The following is a 23154-nucleotide window of genomic DNA, read 5'->3' as shown; positions in this document are numbered from 1 at the left end:
CAAAACTATTTATATAATGAAATTAAGTATTTCATGCATTCATTGATAAGACTGGCATGCTTATATTATAGTAATGTTCACAATAGTCAGAACTACATGTATAAGTTCATGTATAATCCACATAATTATAGTAATTATCATCATCATCATCTTTAAAGTTTACACACATAATAAGTGTCATCATTATCTAAATGGTAATTTAGGTTCAAAATTGCCATCATTATCATCATCGCCATCATCATCATCTGTTCCTTCAACATCACCATCATCATCAATGATTATCAATATCATCATTATTTATTACCAGTATCAATCATATCCAAATGAATTAAATTTGATATCATTAACACCATCATCACCTACAATATCATTATCATCATTGTTATCATCAACCATCATAACAAATAGTGTGTTTTTCTTGAATAATTGAAGATTCTGGAATAATTATTGAAGTATTCTAGTACATGTAAACGTATCCCAAACTGTACAAAATCAATGTTTAATTCTAAGTTGCTTAATTTTTGTTTCAAACCCAAAAAGTCATTACAACCATAATGCTGGTGTTTAGCAAACTATGCCGTTATTAATTTGAATAAGATTTTTTATAACTCAAGTGCTTTACTACAAGACAAAAGTTTGGTCACAGTATAATAAACTTATGCTAACATGCTAAGAATTTGTTAAAGTTAAACATTTTACACATGTTAAATGGGTAATAAATGTTAACTAAAGAGTTCCCAATTTAAACTACATAAGATAATAAAATACAAAATAAATTAATGTATCCCTCTTGCCCATAGTTTCATCCATTCAATTCAGCAACCAATAAATCTGAATTTTATGACATATTTCAGATACAAATAAATTTATCTTTATCTAGCAAATTCTATTATTATACATGGTGTTTCGTGCACATATTGTGATTTCCAAGTATTCCGAAGACAATATTTCGAGAAAAAATATGCTTTTACCATACATAAAATTTATCAACAAAGTTTACTTACAATAACATTATAAATTCTGTGAGCTTCATACATAGAACTTTATTTATTTATCAGAGTGAATCAACCAGTTTTTAAATCACTTTTAAGTTGATGGAGACTCTCTCACCCAAAGACCTTGTCATACTAATTTTGTATAGGGGCAGTCCATAAAGTATTTTGGCCAATTTTAACCCCCCCCCCTCCTCCCCCCTTGTCATAAATTGTCACAAAATCTTGGACCCCTCTAAAGCATGTCACAAATGCACACTTTCAAACATATTTTTTTTAATTAGTACCTATTTCAAATTTAATCTTAAACACAATTCACTAATAAACCACATTAAAATTTCACTTAAAAGAACTTTCACATTATTAGAGGCAAATAACCAAAGTTTATCAACACCATGAGGTCTGGCATTTACTCGCATTTCCAACACTCATAACAACACGCGAGCCTTTGGCCTCAGGCTTTTATGACTGTATGGTTGTTACGGTGGGCAGTATGAATATTTATCCATGTGTTAACCTCTAATAAAACCTAATTTATAATTTAGATTTTCTTTCAACCCTTTACCGACTAAAAAATGGAACAGTAAATTATTACTTCATTTACTAATGAAATCTGCGTGGAGGTTGTGCCTATTGAATAAGCTGGCCCAGCCAAGGTGCCTATTAAAAATTCGAACAACACTTTAAGGAGATAAGCAATAAGTCGTATTTTGACATAAAACAAATTCAAATGTTTCACAATTTTTTTTTAAATTATTTTTAAATTTTAAAGAAATAATGAATAAATTTGAAATATTTTTTTGAATAAATGTGTGACATCACACATGGCCTGACCCCCCCCCCCTCCCCCATGTCACAAACTGTCACACTTTCTTACAACCCCTCTCCCAACCTGGAGCGAGACATACTTTATGGACGGCCCTATAAGAGGTTACTTTATGATTTAACCATATTTCCTTACACAAACTAAACAAGTCTTTTTTTAATTTAAGATATTTGAAAATGTGTGTCAGACTTGAAATTGCATCTGGGTATTTTTAATGTATGGCAGGTGCTTGTTGAGTCGAGGCCGAGGGTTCTTTTTAAGTATGACACATAATTATATGTTAACCAAATTTATTTAATCATTTTTTTTTTACATTTAACATCTTTGGGTCATTTAGATTGACATACTTTATTTTTATTTAGAATTTGTAGATATACTTGAATAATTAAAAACCAAGTCTAAAATGTAAATGCGAACATGCAATTTATATTTCCACTTACCTCTAGATGTACAAAATCGTGATTTCCAAGACTGGGGTTGTTCAGACAGGCAGGCATTACATTCCTTTTCTTTGGAAAGAAAATGCTTTTCACGAATTTTATTGGGCTTCGAATCATAGTAATAAAAATAATTAATGAAACGAAACACGCTAAAATAAAACCAATTATTTTTGAGACACACGACTGAATCATAAACGAAACAGACATGTTGCTGCTCTTGTATCGAAAACGAAAGTTAAATTGTGTACAAAGGTCGTGTTTTAGGACGGTTTTCAAGACTCGTTTACGATTGGACAGGTAATTACTATGAGCTTCTTTGATTGGTTGTTTAGTTAATGCTAAAAGGTGAAGGTAATATCGACTGGTTTTTAACTTTTCAGTTAGATTAGTTCGACGCGTGTACAATATTGGAAATCAAGTCTTATAAACAAAATGGCTGCGACCAGTACAGAAAACTTTGAAAATTGTTATGCTGCTTTAATTGGATTAGCAGAAAACTACAGGACTGCTTCTCCACCAAATATAAGGCTGTGTATTCATTGCCTGCAGTCCATATTCTCATTAAACCCTCCACCACCAATCAAAGCAAGGACACATCTTCAATTAGGAACAATTTTGCATTCCCATACAAAGAACATTGATCTGTCAAAACAACATTTAGACTCGGCGGTGAGGATATTTTAATATCTGCAAGGAATGAACAATTCTTTTTCTTTTCGTGTTCACTGGGCTGAACTTAAAGTATTGATTGATTACCCTCTTAAAACGTACTCGGCAAAATTGTCATGATCTCGACAGGGCCTAGAACTAGAAGTGTGCATATTTATGAAGTGAACAACTTTAGTTCAAACTTATTTATGTATTTTAGTTTGATTGCATCAACAGTCCCAGGCCTACTTAAAAGCTATTGAGTCAGTTTCCTGGATAGAACCAGTGCTTCGTGTTATTTGGAAGATAGAAGAACGCTCCCACAGTTTGTATTGAACCTGTGACACAATGTCCACTGCGACCTCATAAACCTTACAAACTTAATGAGGCCCTTTATTTGCTGAGGCTGCATGATGCAATGACCAAGAGTGTGTTCCAGCACGCCTACCAAATTAAATTGTACACGCAAACATATATTTGGCATCGCGCAGGCGCCGACTTTTTCCTTTGTCCTCGTCAATGGGTGTTTGTCCTTGTAAGGTCTGCTGTTTTTGGGTGAATCAGAATATTTCAGATTTATACATTTAACAATGTTTATCCACGAAGTCGGTCCAGTCTATCAAACTGCTGCACATGCTTTCGTGTGAGCACCTTTTCTTCCTTCCCCGTGAATTTCCTTCGTCTCACACAACCCTTGATAACTTTCACAAGTTAAGATGGCATAAATTAACTTAAGAGATCTAGAGCTCTTTATAATTATTTAAAATGATATTTATTAATTTTGGTGCAGTCTTTCTTGTTGGGAAAAAACAATGTATAAGACTAAGATAATCAGCGATTTTTTGCCCAATTGGGAGAAATACCGGTACCAGCCCATTGGGAATAATGTGCACACAAAAACCTGAAATTGGAAAAATTCGCTCAGTGAAGTCTTCATTTTGGGAAATTGGTTTATTATAATTTTTGCTCCACGATTCTTATAAATTGATAACTTAATGTTATCAAGTTGTCGATATTATGTTTACTTAGATTCAAGCTAAAGAACTGCATAGGGAAACTAACTAAATGTTGCATTTTATACATTAACAAAAAATATTTTGGGAAATTCCTAATTGGGAAAGTGCCGGTTTCCGGTACTTAATAAAGAAGGTAACGAATTGCTGCAGATAAAACCACATCTGCCCAGTATGGTGACCACCATACAACTTTATATTAACACATCTGGTATAAATAAAAAAAGTTCCAACCTACCTACCCACACTACTTTAGCATGAAAACACAGTATTAACTCAGTGTTTCATACTTATTACATTAATGTTATTGGTATGTCAGGTTATTATTTTATAATTAGTGGGTTCTTTGCCTTTAAATGTGGGGCCCGTATTCGGCTCCATTCCCAATGAAAATAAGTATATATTTTTCCCAAATGGGACCTTAATAAGCCCCCCCCCAAAATAAATTTATTTTTATTTTTATATCTCAACATTAAGTTCAGCTCTAATCCAACTCTTTAAGTTGGACCTTAGTTAATATTATATTGAAAACACTTTTAATCTAAATTTTGAAGCAATTTTTAGCAAAACAACTACAACACTAATTTCCCAATTTTAATGAAAAGCTGTGATTTTTCCCGATTCAAAGCGACCCAGTCCAGTTCCCAAAGTAATATAAAAACACTGTATAAGTCAGATTTTAAGATCAAATTTCAATAATTTGTGAATTTCTATTTCAGTGGAAACTTTCCATTGATGTATCCTTTTTCTGTGAATTCTGAGAATATTATTAATCTATAAGTTATTCTATAATGCCAGCTTTTTAAACTTTATACATTCAGTATTATTGTATTATGATTGAAGGTATCCACAATAGATTTTACATGACAGCTTTTAAACTTACACATTTTTTCAGATGGTAATTTCTTAAATATCAGCCACACTTTTTACACATCTAAAATATGTATCATTTTTACACTCAATCCGTTAAAAAAAATGCAATATTGGCTTAAGAAAAGATTATGCATGTATAAGCATGTGGCAGCTGTCAAAACAAAGTACAAAAATGTAGTATATAAAGTATAATCACTGATCTGACCCTGTAACGTGATATGAGTACTTTTTTAACATGGATATTTATTTAAATACTGTCTGCTGTTTTCCATGAGAAAACCAAGAAATGTAGTTTGAGGATTAGAATACAGACAAATGTAGGGTAATTTTCTCTCAGAAATGATTCACTTTGTTTATTTTCAGAAAATTGCTTGTACATGTATATGTTACATCTAAATTTAAATTCATTTGTTGATTGCTTGTTATTAGTATAAATGTGAGCAGTTCTCTTAGCATGCACATGTATACTAAAGTAATAATACGCTTTATACAATTACTTCTGGAAATGGCAAACTTTGTTTTTTTTTATAAAATTGTTTTAACAGATATTAGCCTCTATGCTTGTCAGATTTGCTTAAATTGAAAATGGTGGTCTTATTATGCTGGTTTATTGGGGAATGGAAAAGGTAAAAAAATATGCATTTAGAAATCGACATAGACGGGTAAATTTTGTCAATGTATTCGAAAATATTTTTTGGAGACTGTTGTTATGATTAGCAAATTTTTTTTTAAATTTGAATTTTATTTTTTACGTTCGTCTTATACACCGATGTGTCTTATTGAGATATATGATATTACAGGACATTGTAATTTAAATTCTAATATATATAAGTATTTGCTTAAATGTTTGATTCTTGCTATTTAAATATCTTAATCTTGCATTAATATAAATTGATATCCCTAACTTGAAGTTAGCTTGCAGAGGTTGATGATGCCAAGTTTGAAGCAGCTAGTCTGTTGGCATACATCTATGACAAGCAGGTAGGTAATGCTCTTTCAGTATATGATGATGTAAAAGACCAGTAGTATTTAGTAATCTAAGAAAATAAACAATCAAAGATGCATATTGAACAGTTCAATCAATATAAATTATTTTTTATGTGAGTCTTAAAACCATGTCATGTTTATGAATTAATTAATATTATACCTACATGAATATAATAATACCGGTAAATATAATTTATGGATTTTTAACAAGGATAAAACAAAAAAATAAGAGAAATGCCTGCATACAAAAATTACATTCATTGTTGTATTTATTGTTTTGATCATTTCACAATTATACACAGTACTCAATATTAACTTTTATATCCATTTTTATGCCTTCGAAGAAGAGGGGGAATATTGTTTTGCACATGTCGGTCCGTCCGTATGTCCGTCCACCAGATGGTTTCCGGATGATAACTCAAGAACGCTTAGGCCTAGGATCATGAAATTTCATTGGTACATTGATCATGACTCGCAGATGACCCCTATTGATTTTGAGGTCACTAGGTCAAAGATACCGGTGCAGTGCTTTCCACAAGATTATTTTGAGGCGCCCGGGGCTGATAGTGGTGGTTCGGGACGGGTGTCCCCTCCCGACGTTAAAAATTTAACGTGTCAATTCACGTTCGGTGGTGCGTAATAACTCAAAGAAAAACAGCGTCAAAAGACATCATTTGGAGCGCTATGACTCTTCAAGAAAATCCCCCAGTCATTTAAAAATATGTATTTTTTTTTAATATTGTTTAATTGTTTTAAAACTTTCCTGCACAAATAGTAAAATCCTGACTCGAACGCTTCCCCAATACATCCGTTTCAACTCGACTCTATTACTGTATACTTACTACTTTTCAAGTTTCTATTTATTACCAGATAATCCAGTTTATTCCGTTTTTATAAATTACTTTCTGGTAAATATTTACGATAAAAGCTCTAAATTATTTCTTTAATACGAACCTTGCCATTTTTCTATAGTATCAAATAAATTTTTAGTGACTATTTATAGATTTGATGAAATATCGCTCTGAACATGCGTCAATCCCCTGACGTGTTGTGTGCTTGTTAAAACGCTCAATGCATATTTTTCGCGCTCTTTTTAATTGAGAACAAGATTCGACACAAAATATATTTGCACTGCTAATTTGAAGCAATAATATTTTAACGTTGCGTTAACATTTACATTCGGAAGTGTGTTTCTGATTAAAAACGCGATAACATCGACTTACAGGAATGGGTTTCCGATTACAAATTTAATTATTCCCATTTGAGATTTCAACTAATATTAACAGTTGCGTTATGAATTCAAGGATAATTTAAACACTTTACGAGTCGAATAAATGTTTTGACAGAATTATATGAAATTTATGTTGTCCACGAGGATTACGGCCCGTTGCTATCATCAGTCTTCTAAGTATCAATTATCGGATGAAACATTTAGAAGTGTGCGTAATTCATTCAACGAAAATTTGTTAAAGCGCATTATGTGTAGAATAAATGTCAGAAAAACCAGGTGAATCAGTTCTATAAATGGACATGATGAAATATACATGTACTGAAATTAAATTGTTATCGCATAATTGTAACCGGGAGTTATTTGCACAACTTACTCGCTATAAGTAATTAATTGTTTACCCCTTGCAATTAATTTTTCGTATTAATAATGAGTCATAGGTACACATGTAACACTTGTTTACAGTAAAAAGGTGTGATGATGGTGCCTGAAACCGTCTTTAATGTACTGTACTGTACTAGTTACCAGTTTTATATTACGTAAATGGTACAACTTCTTGCTAATCAAGCTGCGATAAACTTTTTCTTTGTGCCCAACGTCAATAAAAAATAATGGTCGATAGTTAACCCCGCCCTCATAAGCATTCGCGTAACCGATTGGACGATGAACATCACAGTTTGACAACTGGAAAGGTACCTGATACATCCTTGTCAGCATTTAAATGACTGTCTTATGTGGCTAGAATAATCAATACGCACGTCTTATCAGTGGATTATCCATTACCCCATGTGGTGTTTATGGCGATTACTTATAAAAGTAGGTACCGAGTGCTCTTTAAAAACAGGGAATATTGATGCACTGATAGAGAAACCTTGACAATGTCCACTTTCTTTAAATGAAAAATACACTGATCGGAAAATTTAAAGCGCCCCGGGGACTCTGATTTCAAAATTCAAGCGCCCCGGCGAGGGGCCTGTGGAAAGCCCTGCTGGTGACCGAAAATAGTAAAATGGTTTTCGGATAATAACTCAAGAACGCTTATGCCTAGGATCATGAAACTTCATAGGTACATTGATCATTACTCGCAGATGACCCCTATTGATTTTCAGGTCACTAGGTTAAAGGTCAAGGTCACGGTGACCCGAAATAGTAAAATGATTTCCGGATGATAACTCAAGAACACTTATGCCTAGGATCATGAAACTTCATAGGTACATTGATCATGACTCGCAGATGACCCCTATTGATTTTTAGGTCAAAGGTCAAGGTCACTGTCACCCGAAATAGTGAAATGGTTTCAGGATGATAACTTAAGAACGCTTATGCCTAGGATCATGAAACTTCATAGGTACATTGATCATGACTCGCAGATGACCCTATTGATTTTCAGGTCACTAGGTCAAAGGTCAAGGTCACGGTTGCCCGAAATAGTTAAATGGTGTCTGGATGATAACTCAAGAACGCTTACGCCTAGGATCATGAAACTTCATAGGTAAATTGATCATGACTCACAGATGACCACTATTGACTTTCAGGTCACTAGGTCAAAGGTCACGGTGACTTGACACAGTAAAATGGTTTCCGGATGATAACTCAAGAAAGCTTACGCCTAGGATCATGAAACTGCACAGGTACATTGATCATGACTCGCAGATTTTCTATTGACTATTGATTTTCAGGTCACTAGGTCAAAGGTCAAGGTCACAGTGACAAAAAACGTATTCACACAATGGCTGCCACTACAACTGACAGCCCATATGGGGGGCATGCATGTTTTACAAACAGCCCGTTCCTTTTTGAAAAATGCAAAAATATTTAATTTGTCCTGACCAAGATGTTGTTAAATTAATTTTTTATGAAAGTTAAAAATGTGCATGTAGCTAAGTAAAGTAAGGCCAATATTACATTGATATTTTGCATGATAATTAATGCAAGACCTAGCTTCAGAGATATTAACACATATTTATTACCATTGACAGAGGAAAAGCAGTGAAGCAAAGCCATTATTGTTACAGGCCATTGAGCTTTCAAAGTCCGCCCCATTCTGGCATTGCAGAATGCTTTTTCAGCTTGCAGTGAGTAAACCATGTTGGTTATATTAGTTGTCCATACAGCCGCCAGTTGACGAATCATTTAAAGAAGTGCTTTATACAATTTATGTAATCAGGCATATTGAATTCAAGGTTTTGTAAATAATTGCGTCCCACTCCAGCACCACTTGGCCTTGTTTTATTGCGTTGAAATATACATGTTCGCTCATGTCGCAAAAATTGAAGAGATAGTGAGTCTCTGTAACAGATGATAGGACTACAGACAAGTAAAAAAGAAATTGAGCCATACAAATTTCAGCTCAAGCAATTGTTGTTTATTTGCTAGTATATATGATTTTGGATCAGTACAAGACCTTATGGCCAGCTATCGTTTGTTACTTTACCAGAGACTGGAGTGTGTTTTTAACTATCATTTTCAAACAGTGTCAGTATTTAATTTCAAATCAAGGTAAAATATGGCTGGCAAGGTCAATTTACAAACTATTATCTGTTGAGTGGGTTGTCAATAACAGCCCTCTCAGTATGTGCACTTTGTACTTGCTAACTGCTCAGATAGGCTGATTCACTATTAATTTATGAATTAAATATGGAGGATCATAAAAGATGCTGCTCAAAAGAGAAAGGGTGGAAGCATTCTAGTGAAATTATCTTAGAATCTAACACATGTAATGTAATCTATTCGGTTTTAATTGTATTTTTGCAAAAGTATGAATACTATTTACAGATCTTCAATTTTTTAGTTTTGTTCAATAGAGATTATATGTGTTGTTCAAGAGAGGGGCAAGAAGGGTAAACAAAAGAAGCAGGGCTCATCAGGATTCTAGTTCACTCTAAATCTATCAATACATTAATTGTATTTTCAGCAAATCTATGCAACAGAGAAAGACTTCACAGCTGCCTGTCGGCTGCTTGGAGACGGAGCAGAATATGCACTAGCAGCAAAATCCCAGTACACCACACTTCTCTTTCTGCTCTCCAAAGGAATGGTAGCCATCTTTGAGCATATTTCTTATCACCGTTGAAACTATACACTCATGCATGAAATTTCAGTATCTAAAAGGATTTGTCTTTTTGTCTTTTGATTGTGCACATCTTGCGCAATTATTCAGACATTCCTTCATATTAAGATCTCTAAAAATTTGAAAAATACAAGTGTGCTATTCTTTATCTCTTCAAAATGTAAAAGTGTACTTGTAACTGTTAATGTGGGACCAACTTACCTTGGTCATAAACATGAATGTAAGTACAACATCAATAAAATCATAATCCAATTCCAAAATTTTTTCATTTCCACAGACTGTGTACTGTAAACTCGAGTAGATCATCTGATATGTTACAGTTGCTGCTGATCAATCGTGATGCAGTACAAGTGAATGAGACGTTGTCAAGGGCAGGCATGATGATAGATCAGTGGACAGGTGCGGCCGTCCAGCAGGAGTCACTGAAAGTGTTCTTCCTGGTGCTACAAGTGTGCCACTATCTGTCAGCTGGGCAGGTGAGGTCTAGAGGCTCATGTTGGCACTTTGCACAGTCATGTCAGCTGGGCAGGTGAGGTCTAGAGGCTCATGTTGGCACTTTGCACAGTCATGTCAGCTGGGCAGGTGAGGTCTAGAGGCTCATGTTGGCACTTTGCACAGTCATGAACATAACATGTTTGACTAAGCAAGTCCATATTACTTTTTTATTACATTTGTTTGATATAAGAAAACTCAGAAACTTGATTTACAGCTTGTGCCAATGTTCATCTATTTCTACACAATTACCAATAATATGAAAGTTATTATGCAATTTCATCTAATAATTCAACATTAAGTAACAGCAAACCCGTTTATATACAACAGAGTATGTGGAAAAACTTAAACTGTGTTAGTGATATTTGATATATGAAAGTTTATACATTTATGATAGAAAAATGGTGTTCAAAAGTTGTGATTATATTTTGCCAGGTTAAGAGGGTGAAGCCAGCATTAAAGCAGTTACAGCAAAGCATACAGGCTATAACACAGCTGCACTCAGATGATGGTATGTTTATATCTTAGGCTTACTACTCCAGCTATTGCAAATCAGTGCTTAATTGATCACGCCACTTGATTTGATTCGACAATTAAAATTGTGTTTATCTGTGTCTGAAATCTTGGAGATATTTATTTTTTTAATTTGCCTGTCTTGTACAAACTTTTGAACACTTTGTACTGTGTTTGACAGTCTGTATTCTAAGAAGGCTTGGTAATAAAACCTATAGTGTTTCATCAATGGTTCTGGCTACTTATTTGAGAGCTTGGATGAAGATATATGTTTTATTTGTGATCTAAAATCAAATCTGTGCAAGTACCATGAATAAGTAGAACATTAGAGTTTAATTATGTATGCATCATATACAAGTTATTTTTAGCTTGGCTTTTTTTTGAGAAAACACGAGGTATTGTCATGGTCAGCTCGTTGTCCAACGTCTGACGTCCGCGTTGTGCTAAAACCTTGACATTTTGCTCTAAAATCAAAGTGCTTCCACCTACAACTTTGAAATTTCATATGTAGATGCGCTTTGAAGAGTTTTACAGACCTCTAACTTCTGTTTGATCCCATGATAAATTTAATGTACCTGTTTAACATGATTTGAAAACCAGATAAGCTCTTTGAAGTTAAGGTATTTGCTTAAACATGATTAAAATGGCCAGTTTACAGTAGCATAAGATATATAGAGAATAAAAGGTTGGTGACTTGGATGGAGAATGGTTATCTGGCAAGTCGGAGGAAGTTATTGGGTGAGCCGAAGGCGAACCTGATAAGATCCTCTGACGAGCCAGATAACCATTCTCCATCCACGTCACCAACCTATTATTCTATTTATCCTGTCACATTAACAACATTCGTTGAAATGTTTCTAAAATATCTAGTTTTAGAGTATTTTTTGTTTGAATATTTAATATGGGGAAAAAACACGCGCGAACATAAACATTCTGACGTCACGTCATGCAAAACGCTTAGGCTAGCTTCTATCTTGTTAAACAACACAGAAATCGAGTCAATTGTTATTAATTCAATACACAAAGACGAAATTATGCTGTTAGAAATAACAATGTTTAAACAAACAGTACTTTACATGTATTTTGTATATTTTAATTGAAAACAAGTATATTTTATTAATAGAAAATAGTACAGGCGTGCGCATGCACGGAGAGCAACTGACGGATATTCAAAGTCACATGGTCATCTAACCTAATATCTTTTGGGATATTAGGTTACCTGGTTATTGGGCTAATTTAAAGGCATGTGACAGGATAAATATTAATTATGTTTTGAAATTGTGTACAATATTTTCATTTAAGACTTGCTCTGGGAAAACCAAGCATGTGTGTAAAGTATTACCCCAGGTGAGCCCAGGTAGTTCACTTAGGCTAATCTGGGACAACTCTTTATGCACATGAATTAAGTCCCATTTTCCCATAGCAAGGCTCATATATATTTATCATGTTTTGTTACATAATTATGTAAATTAGTTTTCTGATTGCAGATCATGTGAGCAGCAACAAGATTGACATGTTCCAGTGGCTGCCAAAGGAACATATGTGTGTCCTGGTCTACCTGGTTTGTAATCCCCACTGATACAGTTTTGCAGTAATGAATTGGGTCATACATCATAAGTTAGTAATAATCATGTGTACATATGTTTGGCATATTTTGCTGAATTATCTCCCCTGAACAGTGGTATATGTCTATCTCTTAAGACCAGAGGCTTACAGGAGAGTACTAATGTATTGAGTGTAATAACATTTCTACACAATGTTTATTGCTGTTTTCATATTATGCTACATTATACATGTTGATAGACTGTACATATTTTTATTGAAATATTGATATTTATACTTACCGGTAGTTCAGTATCTTGTTATTTCTGTGTCCAATATAAACATAAATGAACTATGCCTTCAGTATTTAGATATCAAGTTTTTAGTTTTGTAACAGTTTGTATATGTTGTATGCAAAACTAGTCATGGTTCAGGAACTTCAAACACAAGAGTTTCAATCCTCCCAATGTCCCAGGTGACAGTGATGCATTCCATGCAGGCAGGCTATATGGACAAAGTACAGAAATACACGGATAAGGCCCTCATGCAAATTGAAAAACTCAAAAGTAAGTGGAACTTGTTGAATTATTTGTATCTTACTAAATGAGGATGCATGTATGTAGGATCAGTTGATATAAGTCTGTAATATTGCAAATTTCAATGTGGGTCTTACACTGTTTTATAAAAATACTACATTAGTCAATTACTTGTTACTATTCATTTTTATGCCCCCGGATCGAATGATCAGGGGTATATAGTTTTTGGCCTGTCTGTCTGTCATTCTGTAACTCTGTCCCAAAACTTTAACCTGGTAATAACTTCTGCAATATTGAAGATAGCATCTTGGTATTTGGCATGCATGTGTATCTCATGGAGCTGCACATTTTGAGTGGTGAAAAGTCAAGTTCAAGGTCATCCTTCAAGGTCAAAGGTCAAATATATGGCTTCAAAGTGGCGCAGTAGGGGGCAATGTGTTTCTGACAAACACATCTCTTGTTAATGTCAATTATTGTTTCTTGGTCTGACAAACGATGATAAACTGTTATTGTAGCATTGCTTAAGTTCTCCTCAATTATCTTTTTAGCATTGTGGCTTACAATGTGTTTCATTAATATTATTTTGACATGACAGGCTGTTTGTTTCCGATCAAGAAGGATGGAAATTAGATATCTGATGTTAAGGAATAATTATTAGCTGAGTGAAAAACTTGAAATACAGCTCTCTGAACATATCTAAACATGCGCTAGAAAATTAAAATGCTAAGTATGTTTACTCCTTACCATGTATTATTTACTACAAACTATTATGAAACCCGTTATTACTATAATATTGGCAACTGATCTTCATTGTTGTTTTTCCAGTGTTGGATGCCCATCCGTTGTTGTCATCGTTTCAAATCATGCTTCTAGAACATATCATCATGTGTCGCCTCATAATGGGGAACAAGACAACTGCCATACAAGAGGTGAACACTGTTTGAAATGGTTTAGACTAATTAGATTTTGACTACAGCTTTTTTATGCCCCCGGATCGATAGATCTGGGGTATATTAATTTTGTCCTGTCCGTCCGTCCGTCTGTCCCAAAACTTTAACCTTGGTTAAAGTTTGATAACTTTCGCAATATTGAACATACCAACTTGATATTTATCATGCATGTGTATCTCATGTAGCTGCTCATTTTGAGTGGTGAAATGTCAAGGTCATCCTTCATGGTCAAAGGTCACATATCATTGTATTTTTCTTTCCTAAAACTTTAACCTCCGTTAAAGTTTTATCATAACTTTTATAATATTGAACACAGCAACTTCATATTTGGCATGCATGTGTATCTCGTGGAGCTGCACATTTTTAGTGGTGAAAGGTCAAGGTCATTCTTCAAGGTCAAAGGTCAAAATAAAAAAAAAAAATCATTTCTCCATTTAATCTCTTACTTACTTCTCGTGCAGCTGCACATTCTTAGTGGTGAAAGGTCAAGGTCAACCTTCATGGTCAAAGGTCAAATATCATTGTATTTTTCTATCCTATAACTTAAACCTTCGTCAAAGTTTTATCATAACTTTTTAAATATTGAACACAGCAACTTCATATTTGGCATGCATGTGTATCTCATGGAGCTGCACATTTTGGATGGTGAAAGGTCAAGGTCAACATTTAAGTGCAAAGGTCAAATATCATTGTATTTTTATGCCCCCGGATCGAATGATCGCGTGTATATTGATTTTGGCCTGTCTGTCTGTCTGTCATTCAGTCCCAAAACTTTAACCTTGGTTAAAGTTTCGCGATCACTTTTGCAATATTGAAGATAGCAACTTGATATTTGGCATGCATGTGTATCTCATTGAGCTGCACATTTTGAGTGGTGAAAGGTCAAGGTCATCCTTCAAGTTCAAAGGTAAAAAAACAAATCAAAGGGAATTAACAAGCTTTAAAGGGATATAATTTCTATTTATCATTTGGCAGGTACAGATCATTTTTACAAGGAAAGTAATATATTTTAAAGGGATATAATCAAAAACAAAATTATTAAAATCAAAGGGGCGCAGTAGGGGGCATTGTGTTTCTGACAAACACATCTCTTGTTTATTATGATGTTATTTGTCTTTGTTGTGGTGATATTTCAGGAATGTGATGCATTTTAGAAAACATCTGTCTGTGAACTGGTAGATATGTCAAATAGCTCAAACCTGAGATAATTGTTGAATACGCTGATATAAATTTTTAAAATTAACAAATCTCTTTAGATAAATTTCATGATATAAGAAAACAAACAATTTGTATATAAAGCATGTTTTGTAAAAAAATGCCTTACTCGTCCATTGTTTTACTCCAACATTGTATGTGTCCCGTCTAGATATTCCAAGCCTGCCATGTTTGCCAAGGTCAGCCAAGGTTATTCACCACTCACAGGGCACAAATACACACACTGCTGGTGAGTTACGGTCGACATTATCATCAGTGTTTAAATTGTAAAAAACAAATGTGACGTAAGTGTCTGCACCTATGGACACTGGCTTGATACAGTTATCTGTGAGAAAAATAAAAAATGCTGATATATCTTTTACATAACAATAAATTCTGTTTTTTGTATTAACTATTTCTTTGAGGTTTACATTAGTGACTTAAATTGTGTTATTTAGTATAGTTATAATTCTTAGCATTTTGCCTCATGTTGAATACCAAACTCTTGCATACACAAACCCAAATAAGAAGGAACTGCATGATTTGTCATTTCCCATTGTGCTTCTATTTGAGAATAAACTGCATATAAATCTCACATATTGTACTGTGTTTACAGGGTCTGTATGCGATGTCAATGAACTGCATGGAAGCAGCAGATGCCCAATTCCACACTGCCATCAAGGTATTCAATCATTATTGCGTTATTTTTATGCCTTGGTAGGAGGGCATATAGTGATCGGACTGTCTGTCTTTCTGTCACACTTTGCGTTTAGGTTTCGAAAAATGCTCATAACTTCTATATCCCTTGAGATATAACCTTCATATTTGGTATGCATGTATATATGGACAAGGCCTTTCAATACGTACACAAGTTTTGACCCCTGTTACCTTGAAGTTGAACTTTGGGTCTGTGGTTAGGTTTCGAAATCTGTGTTTAGGTTTCGAAAAATGCTCATAACTTCTATGTCCCTTGAGATATAACCTTCAGATTTGGTATGCATGTGTATATGGACAGTGCATTTCCATTCGCACAAACATTTTGACCCCTGTGACCTTGACGTTGAACTTAGGGTCCGCGTTTAGGTTTCAAAATCTGCGTTTAGGTTTTGAAAAAAGCTCATAACTTCTATCAAAGCGTTTATAGGGGGCATAAGTCATCCTATGGTGACAGCTCTTGTTTATTCTTTATTCACTCATTACTCATTCATTTTGTTCAAAGATAAAATGATACATGTATATTAGAATGCAAATGGCTGTCTCTAAATTAAACATTTTGAATTATATATTTTACAAACTCTATGGGTATATTTTCTGGGTTAAGTTTGATATTCCTAAGAACTAATTATCTAAAAATTAATTGTTCATGTTTTTTCCTTTGTTTAAGTTCTATTAAAAGTTTATCTGGGCATTTCTGTTTACAAACAGTCCTTTTTGAATCTTTTTTTTTTCATACATGAAATATGTTTTAATAATTAACCTATGCACCATAATATTGATTTAATTTCTGTTTTCTTTTGTAACACACATTGTAGCACTCGGATAGTACAGATCTGTCCTTGTTCATCTATATGAATCTTGGAATCGTGTATCTTCGCATGGGCAAACAGCAGGAATTCCTTGGATTACTCGAGAGGATTAATCCAGAAAAGTTGGAACATACAAAGTAATTTAAGCTTGACTAGTTACTGACTGGTCTGAGGTATACTTATAACCAAAATGTCGGCCTCCCTGTCTGTGTAATTCTCTAGTAACGGTAAATGTGCATCATCTACATATCACTGTTTCTACTACAGGTATGTGTTTAAAACTTGACATGTGTGTTTGGAATCATTGTGTGAGGTCTCTTAACAAGTTCTATAAATCTAATCTGCAATTTGACATAATTATATCCCTTTTTGTATTGTGAAATTTAAGGTTAACATGTTCTTGCAACTAAAAGTATCTACCACAAATATTGAAAAAACGTAATCGATGTGTGGATGTTTTCAGGGTCTTCGTGAAAATTCACTGACCAAGTCCTTTACCAGTGACCAGTAGGATTATGCCCCCCTCCCTTTTTAAGCTCACCCAAGCCCAAAATGTTTGTGATCGCCTTTTGTCCGTCGTGTGTTTTCCGCCGTGTGTCGTCAACATTTGCCTTTTTAACATTGTAGAGGCAACATTAAGTGTCCAATCTTCATGTTAGTATGTGTGTGATATTTACCCATTTGTTTGTTACATTTTTATTTGTTGAATCTTTTAAAGTTTAAATTATTGAACATTTTTAAGAGTTATTTTTTTTACCATTTGTATTAATTTATAGTTAGTTTGATGTTAGGCTAGCCATAAAACCGGTTTAGGCCCCAAATTGTTTTATTTAATTGTTTAACTAATGATTTGTCTTTTCTCAATTTTCTTTGTCATATAATTTTACATATAATATATACTAGCTGCAGGCAACACAATTACATGAAGTACTCTCTTATTATGTTTCTAGAGTTTCATAATTACTATATTGAGTTTGTGACTATTGTATCTTCTAAACATCTTTATATACATAAATAAATAAGTTGCGCAAGATATAAGCTCATATATCATTATTGTCCTTATTCCTATGCCTGGTTTCACTATTTCAGTTCCCACAGTCTGAAGGCCTCTGCGTACTACGTTCAAGGACTACAGACGTTCTTTCAAGCCAGATTCAATGAAGCAAAGTAGGTCAATCATGGCTAGAGACACTTTGATATTGTGTATGTGTACACTATGGAAGTATGAATTTTACAATCAAATCAAAAATCAATTTAATTACCTGTTTTAATTCTACTTTTTGGTGTGATATGGTTTTGTCTGCGAAATATTTTAATTCAAGATACAATACATTCCTGCTGAATCCTAGAAATTAATGATGTGTTGGAAAGTAAACAATATTGTTAAAGAAATCAAATGAAATTTCTGAGAACACTTGTCCAAATGATATCTCAGCCTAGTGCAAAACTGGATCATGTGGGGTCATAAAATCAATTATCTATCCAAAACCCCCCAAAAAATATTCAATGTTTCTTTCCACTGTTAATTTGCTTTTTAGCTCACAATGTGCTCATGGTGAGCTGTTGTGATTGCATATGTCCTTTGTGAGTCGTCTGTCTTGCGTCCTCAGCATTTGCCTTGTTAAACTCTAGATGCCACATTCATTGCCTGATCTTAATTTGACGAGTTCAAAAACGGTTCGTTCTGTTGAAAAACATGGCCACCAGAGGGCAGGGCATTTTTACTTATATTGCTTTAGTAAAACCTTGTTAACATGAAATTTCACATTAATTGTCCAATCTTAAAGAAATTTGATCAGAACATTTGTTCTAATTATATCTTGTATGAGATCGAAAATGGTTCCGGTCTGTTGAAAAGCATGGCGGCCAGCTGGCGGGGTATTTTTCCTAATATGGCTATGTATTCTAGCTCGGCTTACTTGGTCTGTAAGATTGTTAAGTGGTCTTGAATGAAGTTTGTGCCACTGGAGTCAAAACTGGCCATGCCACAGGGTTCACATGATTTACATAGACTTATACAACAAATAACTTTTGAACATCTTTCTATTAACAGCAAGGGTTAGCGGTCAAATCTTTTGAATGTAAAACTGTATGTGGTATACTCCTAACAGGGATCATATTTTCCCGCAACATCAATCGATCCGGATATAAATGGGGAAAAGTATCCGAAAATGTATATCCGAAATCATGACAAAATACGTTAAAATATATACCATTGATTTTGCCATTCATGAAGGTGGTATAATACATGTACAAGTAAAATTCCCTTAGGCATTTATTTTAAACGGAACGAGGTTTCTCAACTGGTTTTATCATTTGGTAGGCTATTTCATTGTTGTTTCGTGTGCTGTTTTATCAGACTTTTTTCATCGTTGTCAATATTATTTATCTGTGTAAGTCTATACTGATGTTTTAAATTGTTGTCCACTCGATAATAGCTTTCAAACATGCACTGAACCAAACAAATGTCTGTGCGTAGGTTGGCTACCGACAACAACAAACCAAATAACTAAGAAATAATTTGTTGTCAAATAACCCACGGCCGATAGTTTAGATGCGAAGGGATTTAATCACGAGAGCGAAGCGTTTGAAACCACGCATCTAATTTTCCGGTCGTGAGTTATTCAACAACAAAGTATAAAGTACACGAATTATTTCGATTCTAACACGGTTTTACTAAAGATTTATTCAATGTATATCATTTTTCTTGTGTACTATTTTATGTGAAGTTCCGCCCATAAAAATAACTTTCGGCTGTTCTGTCGATCAGATCCGCGACTTTCATTCATAATTGTATTACCCGATTATTACGCTGGTGGAAAATGTTTCGGCATGTTTTGTTTAGTTACAGCGCGTGCTTTCAGACGCGTCTTTTCGGATGCGTATATAATCCGCTGTTCACAAGTTTTTGATTCTTGGTCTGACGTGCAATAAACCGGTCCTGACCGGTTTAGAGAATGCAGCTAATGGTTTATCACACCTAATCGAGATAAGAATGTCATTAAGGTGTGTTAGCATGTGCACTGTGTAATCGATTTCATGACATGGGAATTTTAATAGCAAACAGAATCGGACCGACTGTTTGGGATTTCCAATCGGTCTGTCATGACCCCAATCGGTCTAGGACCGACAAAACCAAAAATAATATGATCCCTGACTCCTAAGTTTGTTCGAATCAGGCCCCTGTAGTTTCAACTGGTCACACCCACATTTATATTAATGATTATATTATAGACTTAAAGGGTAAATAACTTGACAAATCTTTCCTCAAACATCCCAGAGCTTTGATATTTGGCATCTAATATCAGATAGACATCTTGTACAAAGTTTGTTCCAATTATGACCCTTGGGTGAAAACTGGCCTTGCCCCCGGGATAACATGTTTATATAGACTTATGAAAAAATATATTTTTAAATCTTTTCTCAAACAACATGTTCCACAGCTTTGATGTTACATCAGATAGAGGTTCTGTGCAAAGTTTGTTCAAATTATGCCCCTGGGATAAAGCTGGCAATTTCCTAGTGTTGATATGATTTATATAGACTTTTTGGAAACCACAAGTGTCAAGGGTTTAAAACTAAGTTTTTTCAAATCATGCTTTAGTGGTCAAAACTGGCCACACCCCATCACACAGGCGCGTGATCTAGGGCCCTATTGTTTGCAAACAGCATCATTTTATATAAGAGGTATTAAGCTGAGCTCTACTCATTGGATACCTTTATATTGTTCTTTAAAGCATCTGTCGTATTTTTTGCTTCAGGATTTTCAAAATGAATTACAAATTGTAGCCAAACCTGTTACTCTTTAACACAAACAAATGGCTGAATTTAGCACACATGATAATTAATCTCATCGCTCACAACTATAAATCTTATATATGATCCTTGCTGTGGGAAAATGGAGTTTAATGCTTGTGTGTAAATTGTCATCCCAGATAAGCCTGTGCAGTCTGCACAGCCATCAGGGACATAGAGAATACTAGGTTAGCGTTGAATACAGAGAAGTTTATGTTGCGAGGCTCAGAACGCCGGAAGCGCGAGCCTTGGCGAGCGCTTTCGGTGTTCGAGCCGAGCAACATAAACTTCTCTGTATTCAACGCTAATCCTAGTATTCTATTTATCCCATTTGATTTTTTCAACGTGACATTTAACATATATAGATCTAATAACCTTAACAATAATTTTAATTCAGTCATAAAAGCGCTTAAAATCTAACAAATGTAACCATGCGTAGTGATATACATTTATCCCATTTTCACCGCGACATTGACAGTATAACACGTTGTGGAATATACTTGCTTGTATTCAACACTGTGGAATATACCTGTCGCGTGCACGGACTACTTTTTAAATGACGTCATGCGATATGCGCTAAAATTAGTCGATATTGTTTGGTTCATTGATCGAATTTAAAGGTCACCCATTAGAAGAAAATGTGCATATTTTGCAGAAAAAAATATATATGACACATTCACCAAAAGAAATGTTGAAATAAAATATAAAATTACACGATTTTTGTTTTGTTATTTTTTTATTTATATTTAATTTACCACTGAATGATTTTTCATAAGAAACAAAGTTGACAAAACTTAAGCTTCAAAATTATACGACCTTCAACCTTTAAATCTAGTCATATGACATAATTTTTCGCCATCCGTATAATGAATCAGCTGATTGATGGCGTCATAAAATGACATACTTATTGCGTCATTTTCCCCATTTTTTTTTGACGATTTATTATAAACGCGACTTATTTCACATGTTTTCTTCATGTACTGTATGTCGACATATCTGAATTGTCAATTGATCATATTTGACTTATTTCGTGTAATGTGCATTGTTTATAACCAAAGCATATAGATCTACTTTTGACATTTAACTTAAATATTAAGAATGTACAACAAGCCATACACATATCGCACAGTTCATGAATAATCTGCTATGTTTGCTTTCCTATTTAATTCACGTTAGGCATAGAGCTGTGTAAAGTATAAGATGGTAAAAATAGCACCACACTGGAATTGGGAACGTCCCATTTTGTACACGGGTATTTTCTACTCATTTATCTGTTGTGTACTGGAATGTTTTCCATTCTTTGTGTATTTATATATTAAATTATTTTTTCGTACAATAAGGGCATTTACCATAGATAAATAAAACATTGTGCAAGTTTAAACATAATTATGTTTGTATGCAGAAATCTGCAAATGCAACCGAATTTACCAACGGCTATTATTAGATAAACTGCTCCGGTTCATTTGAACAGCAGTAATGTATGACGTAGCGTGTGACGAAGAAGAAAGTTTATCGCGTTCATAAACTCATTTGAATTAAGTGATAGAATGGCATAAGGGTCTTTATTTAAGTATGCTAAAATAATAATTAAAGACCCTAGATGCAATATCGTCAATTATTGAGTTAAATGGATTAATAGATGGATTTTAAAGGATAATTAAAGGTAAGATACTAGTTCTTAGTCTTACGTGTTTTGATTTTTGTTTATGTTTGTACTTTTGTCGTTCCCTGTTATCGGGGAAATGATTTTAACATGGGCGCAATTGATGCATCGGATCACACACGGCATACCTATAACATTATATAAAAAACACGTTCTGCGCGTCCTTAAATTCGTCGTTCGAAGTCGGAAAACGTATTGCCTTGTATATTTTGTCAAATGAAGTGTCAGTCGCTGCAATGGTCTGTTTACTCGTCAAAATTGTCAAGGTCGTCGATAGCTAAAGAAACTTCAGCGTACAGTTTATTTAGTATTGACAGACCTGTACAAAGTCGCGCCAGTCAAAAATCATAAAAAGTGACATTTAAAGTTATGGTAGCCAGAACTAGGTCGTCGATGGTGTACATAAATGTTGACATCGACAGCATTTTGTCAGGAGCAATCGCCGCCATATTGGATTTTGATCATTTTCTTTCGAAAATAAAATGAATTATAGTAAAGTAAAATTATCTTTTCGCGGTCGTAATGTATTAAAATTCGCAAACTGCGTAAAATTGAATGTAGGCATATGGTGATATTTTTACTTGTTTTACAGTTTGTGTGTGAATTTTTTAAAGACTATTTTGCGTACCAGAACAAATACATGTATATCACTACGCATGGTTACATTTGTTAGATTTTAAGCGCTTTTATGACTGAATTAAAATTATTGTTAAGGTTATTAGATCTATATATGTTAAATGTCACGTTGAAAAAATCAAATGGGATAAATAGAATACTAGGATTAGCGTTGAATACAGAGAAGTTTATGTTGCTCGGCTCGAACACCGAAAGCGCTCGCCAAGGCTCGCGCTTCCGGCGTTCTAAGC

The 23154-nt window shown here is 34.2% G+C and overlaps 3 protein-coding genes across 7 annotated transcripts in view; 1 reads left to right on the top strand and 2 right to left on the bottom strand.

The window, feature by feature from the left end:
• The window catches only part of LOC127880119 (epoxide hydrolase 4-like), a 35213-nt gene extending 32706 nt beyond the window's left edge, over positions 1–2507 (bottom strand). Inside the window, exon 1 of the mRNA XM_052427353.1 lies at positions 2259–2507. Within this exon, the coding sequence (XP_052283313.1) occupies positions 2259–2465 (207 nt within the window). The 5' untranslated portion in view covers positions 2466–2507. The remainder of the gene's footprint in view (positions 1–2258) is intronic.
• The window catches only part of LOC127880130 (pyroglutamyl-peptidase 1-like), a 483820-nt gene that overhangs the window by 11129 nt on the left and 449537 nt on the right, over positions 1–23154 (bottom strand). The window lies entirely within an intron of this gene.
• LOC127880112 (MAU2 chromatid cohesion factor homolog) overlaps positions 1–23154 on the top strand; it is a 35519-nt gene that overhangs the window by 338 nt on the left and 12027 nt on the right. Inside the window, exons 1-15 of one of the 5 annotated variants that reach the window (XM_052427339.1) lie at positions 2649–2927; positions 4639–4656; positions 5708–5773; positions 8987–9082; positions 9922–10044; positions 10398–10553; positions 11005–11080; positions 12570–12643; positions 13100–13190; positions 13986–14089; positions 15477–15554; positions 15921–15986; positions 16837–16967; positions 17458–17484; positions 17920–17997. In XM_052427339.1, the coding sequence (XP_052283299.1) occupies positions 2691–2927; positions 4639–4656; positions 5708–5773; positions 8987–9082; positions 9922–10044; positions 10398–10553; positions 11005–11080; positions 12570–12643; positions 13100–13190; positions 13986–14089; positions 15477–15554; positions 15921–15986; positions 16837–16967; positions 17458–17484; positions 17920–17997 (1421 nt within the window). In that variant the 5' untranslated portion in view covers positions 2649–2690. Of the gene's footprint in view, positions 1–2648; positions 2928–4638; positions 4657–5707; positions 5774–8986; positions 9083–9604; positions 9729–9921; positions 10045–10397; positions 10554–11004; positions 11081–12569; positions 12644–13099; positions 13191–13985; positions 14090–15476; positions 15555–15920; positions 15987–16836; positions 16968–17457; positions 17485–17919; positions 17998–23154 lie in introns of those variants that run through there. The other 4 variants (XM_052427342.1, XM_052427341.1, XM_052427340.1 and 1 more) reach the window with 4 other exon arrangements.

This window comes from Dreissena polymorpha, chromosome 4 (genome assembly GCF_020536995.1).
Source record: "Dreissena polymorpha isolate Duluth1 chromosome 4, UMN_Dpol_1.0, whole genome shotgun sequence".
Lineage (NCBI taxonomy): Eukaryota > Metazoa > Mollusca > Bivalvia > Myida > Dreissenidae > Dreissena > Dreissena polymorpha.
Note: the sequence above shows the minus strand (reverse complement) of the source record. Positions and strands in the feature narration are given on the sequence as shown.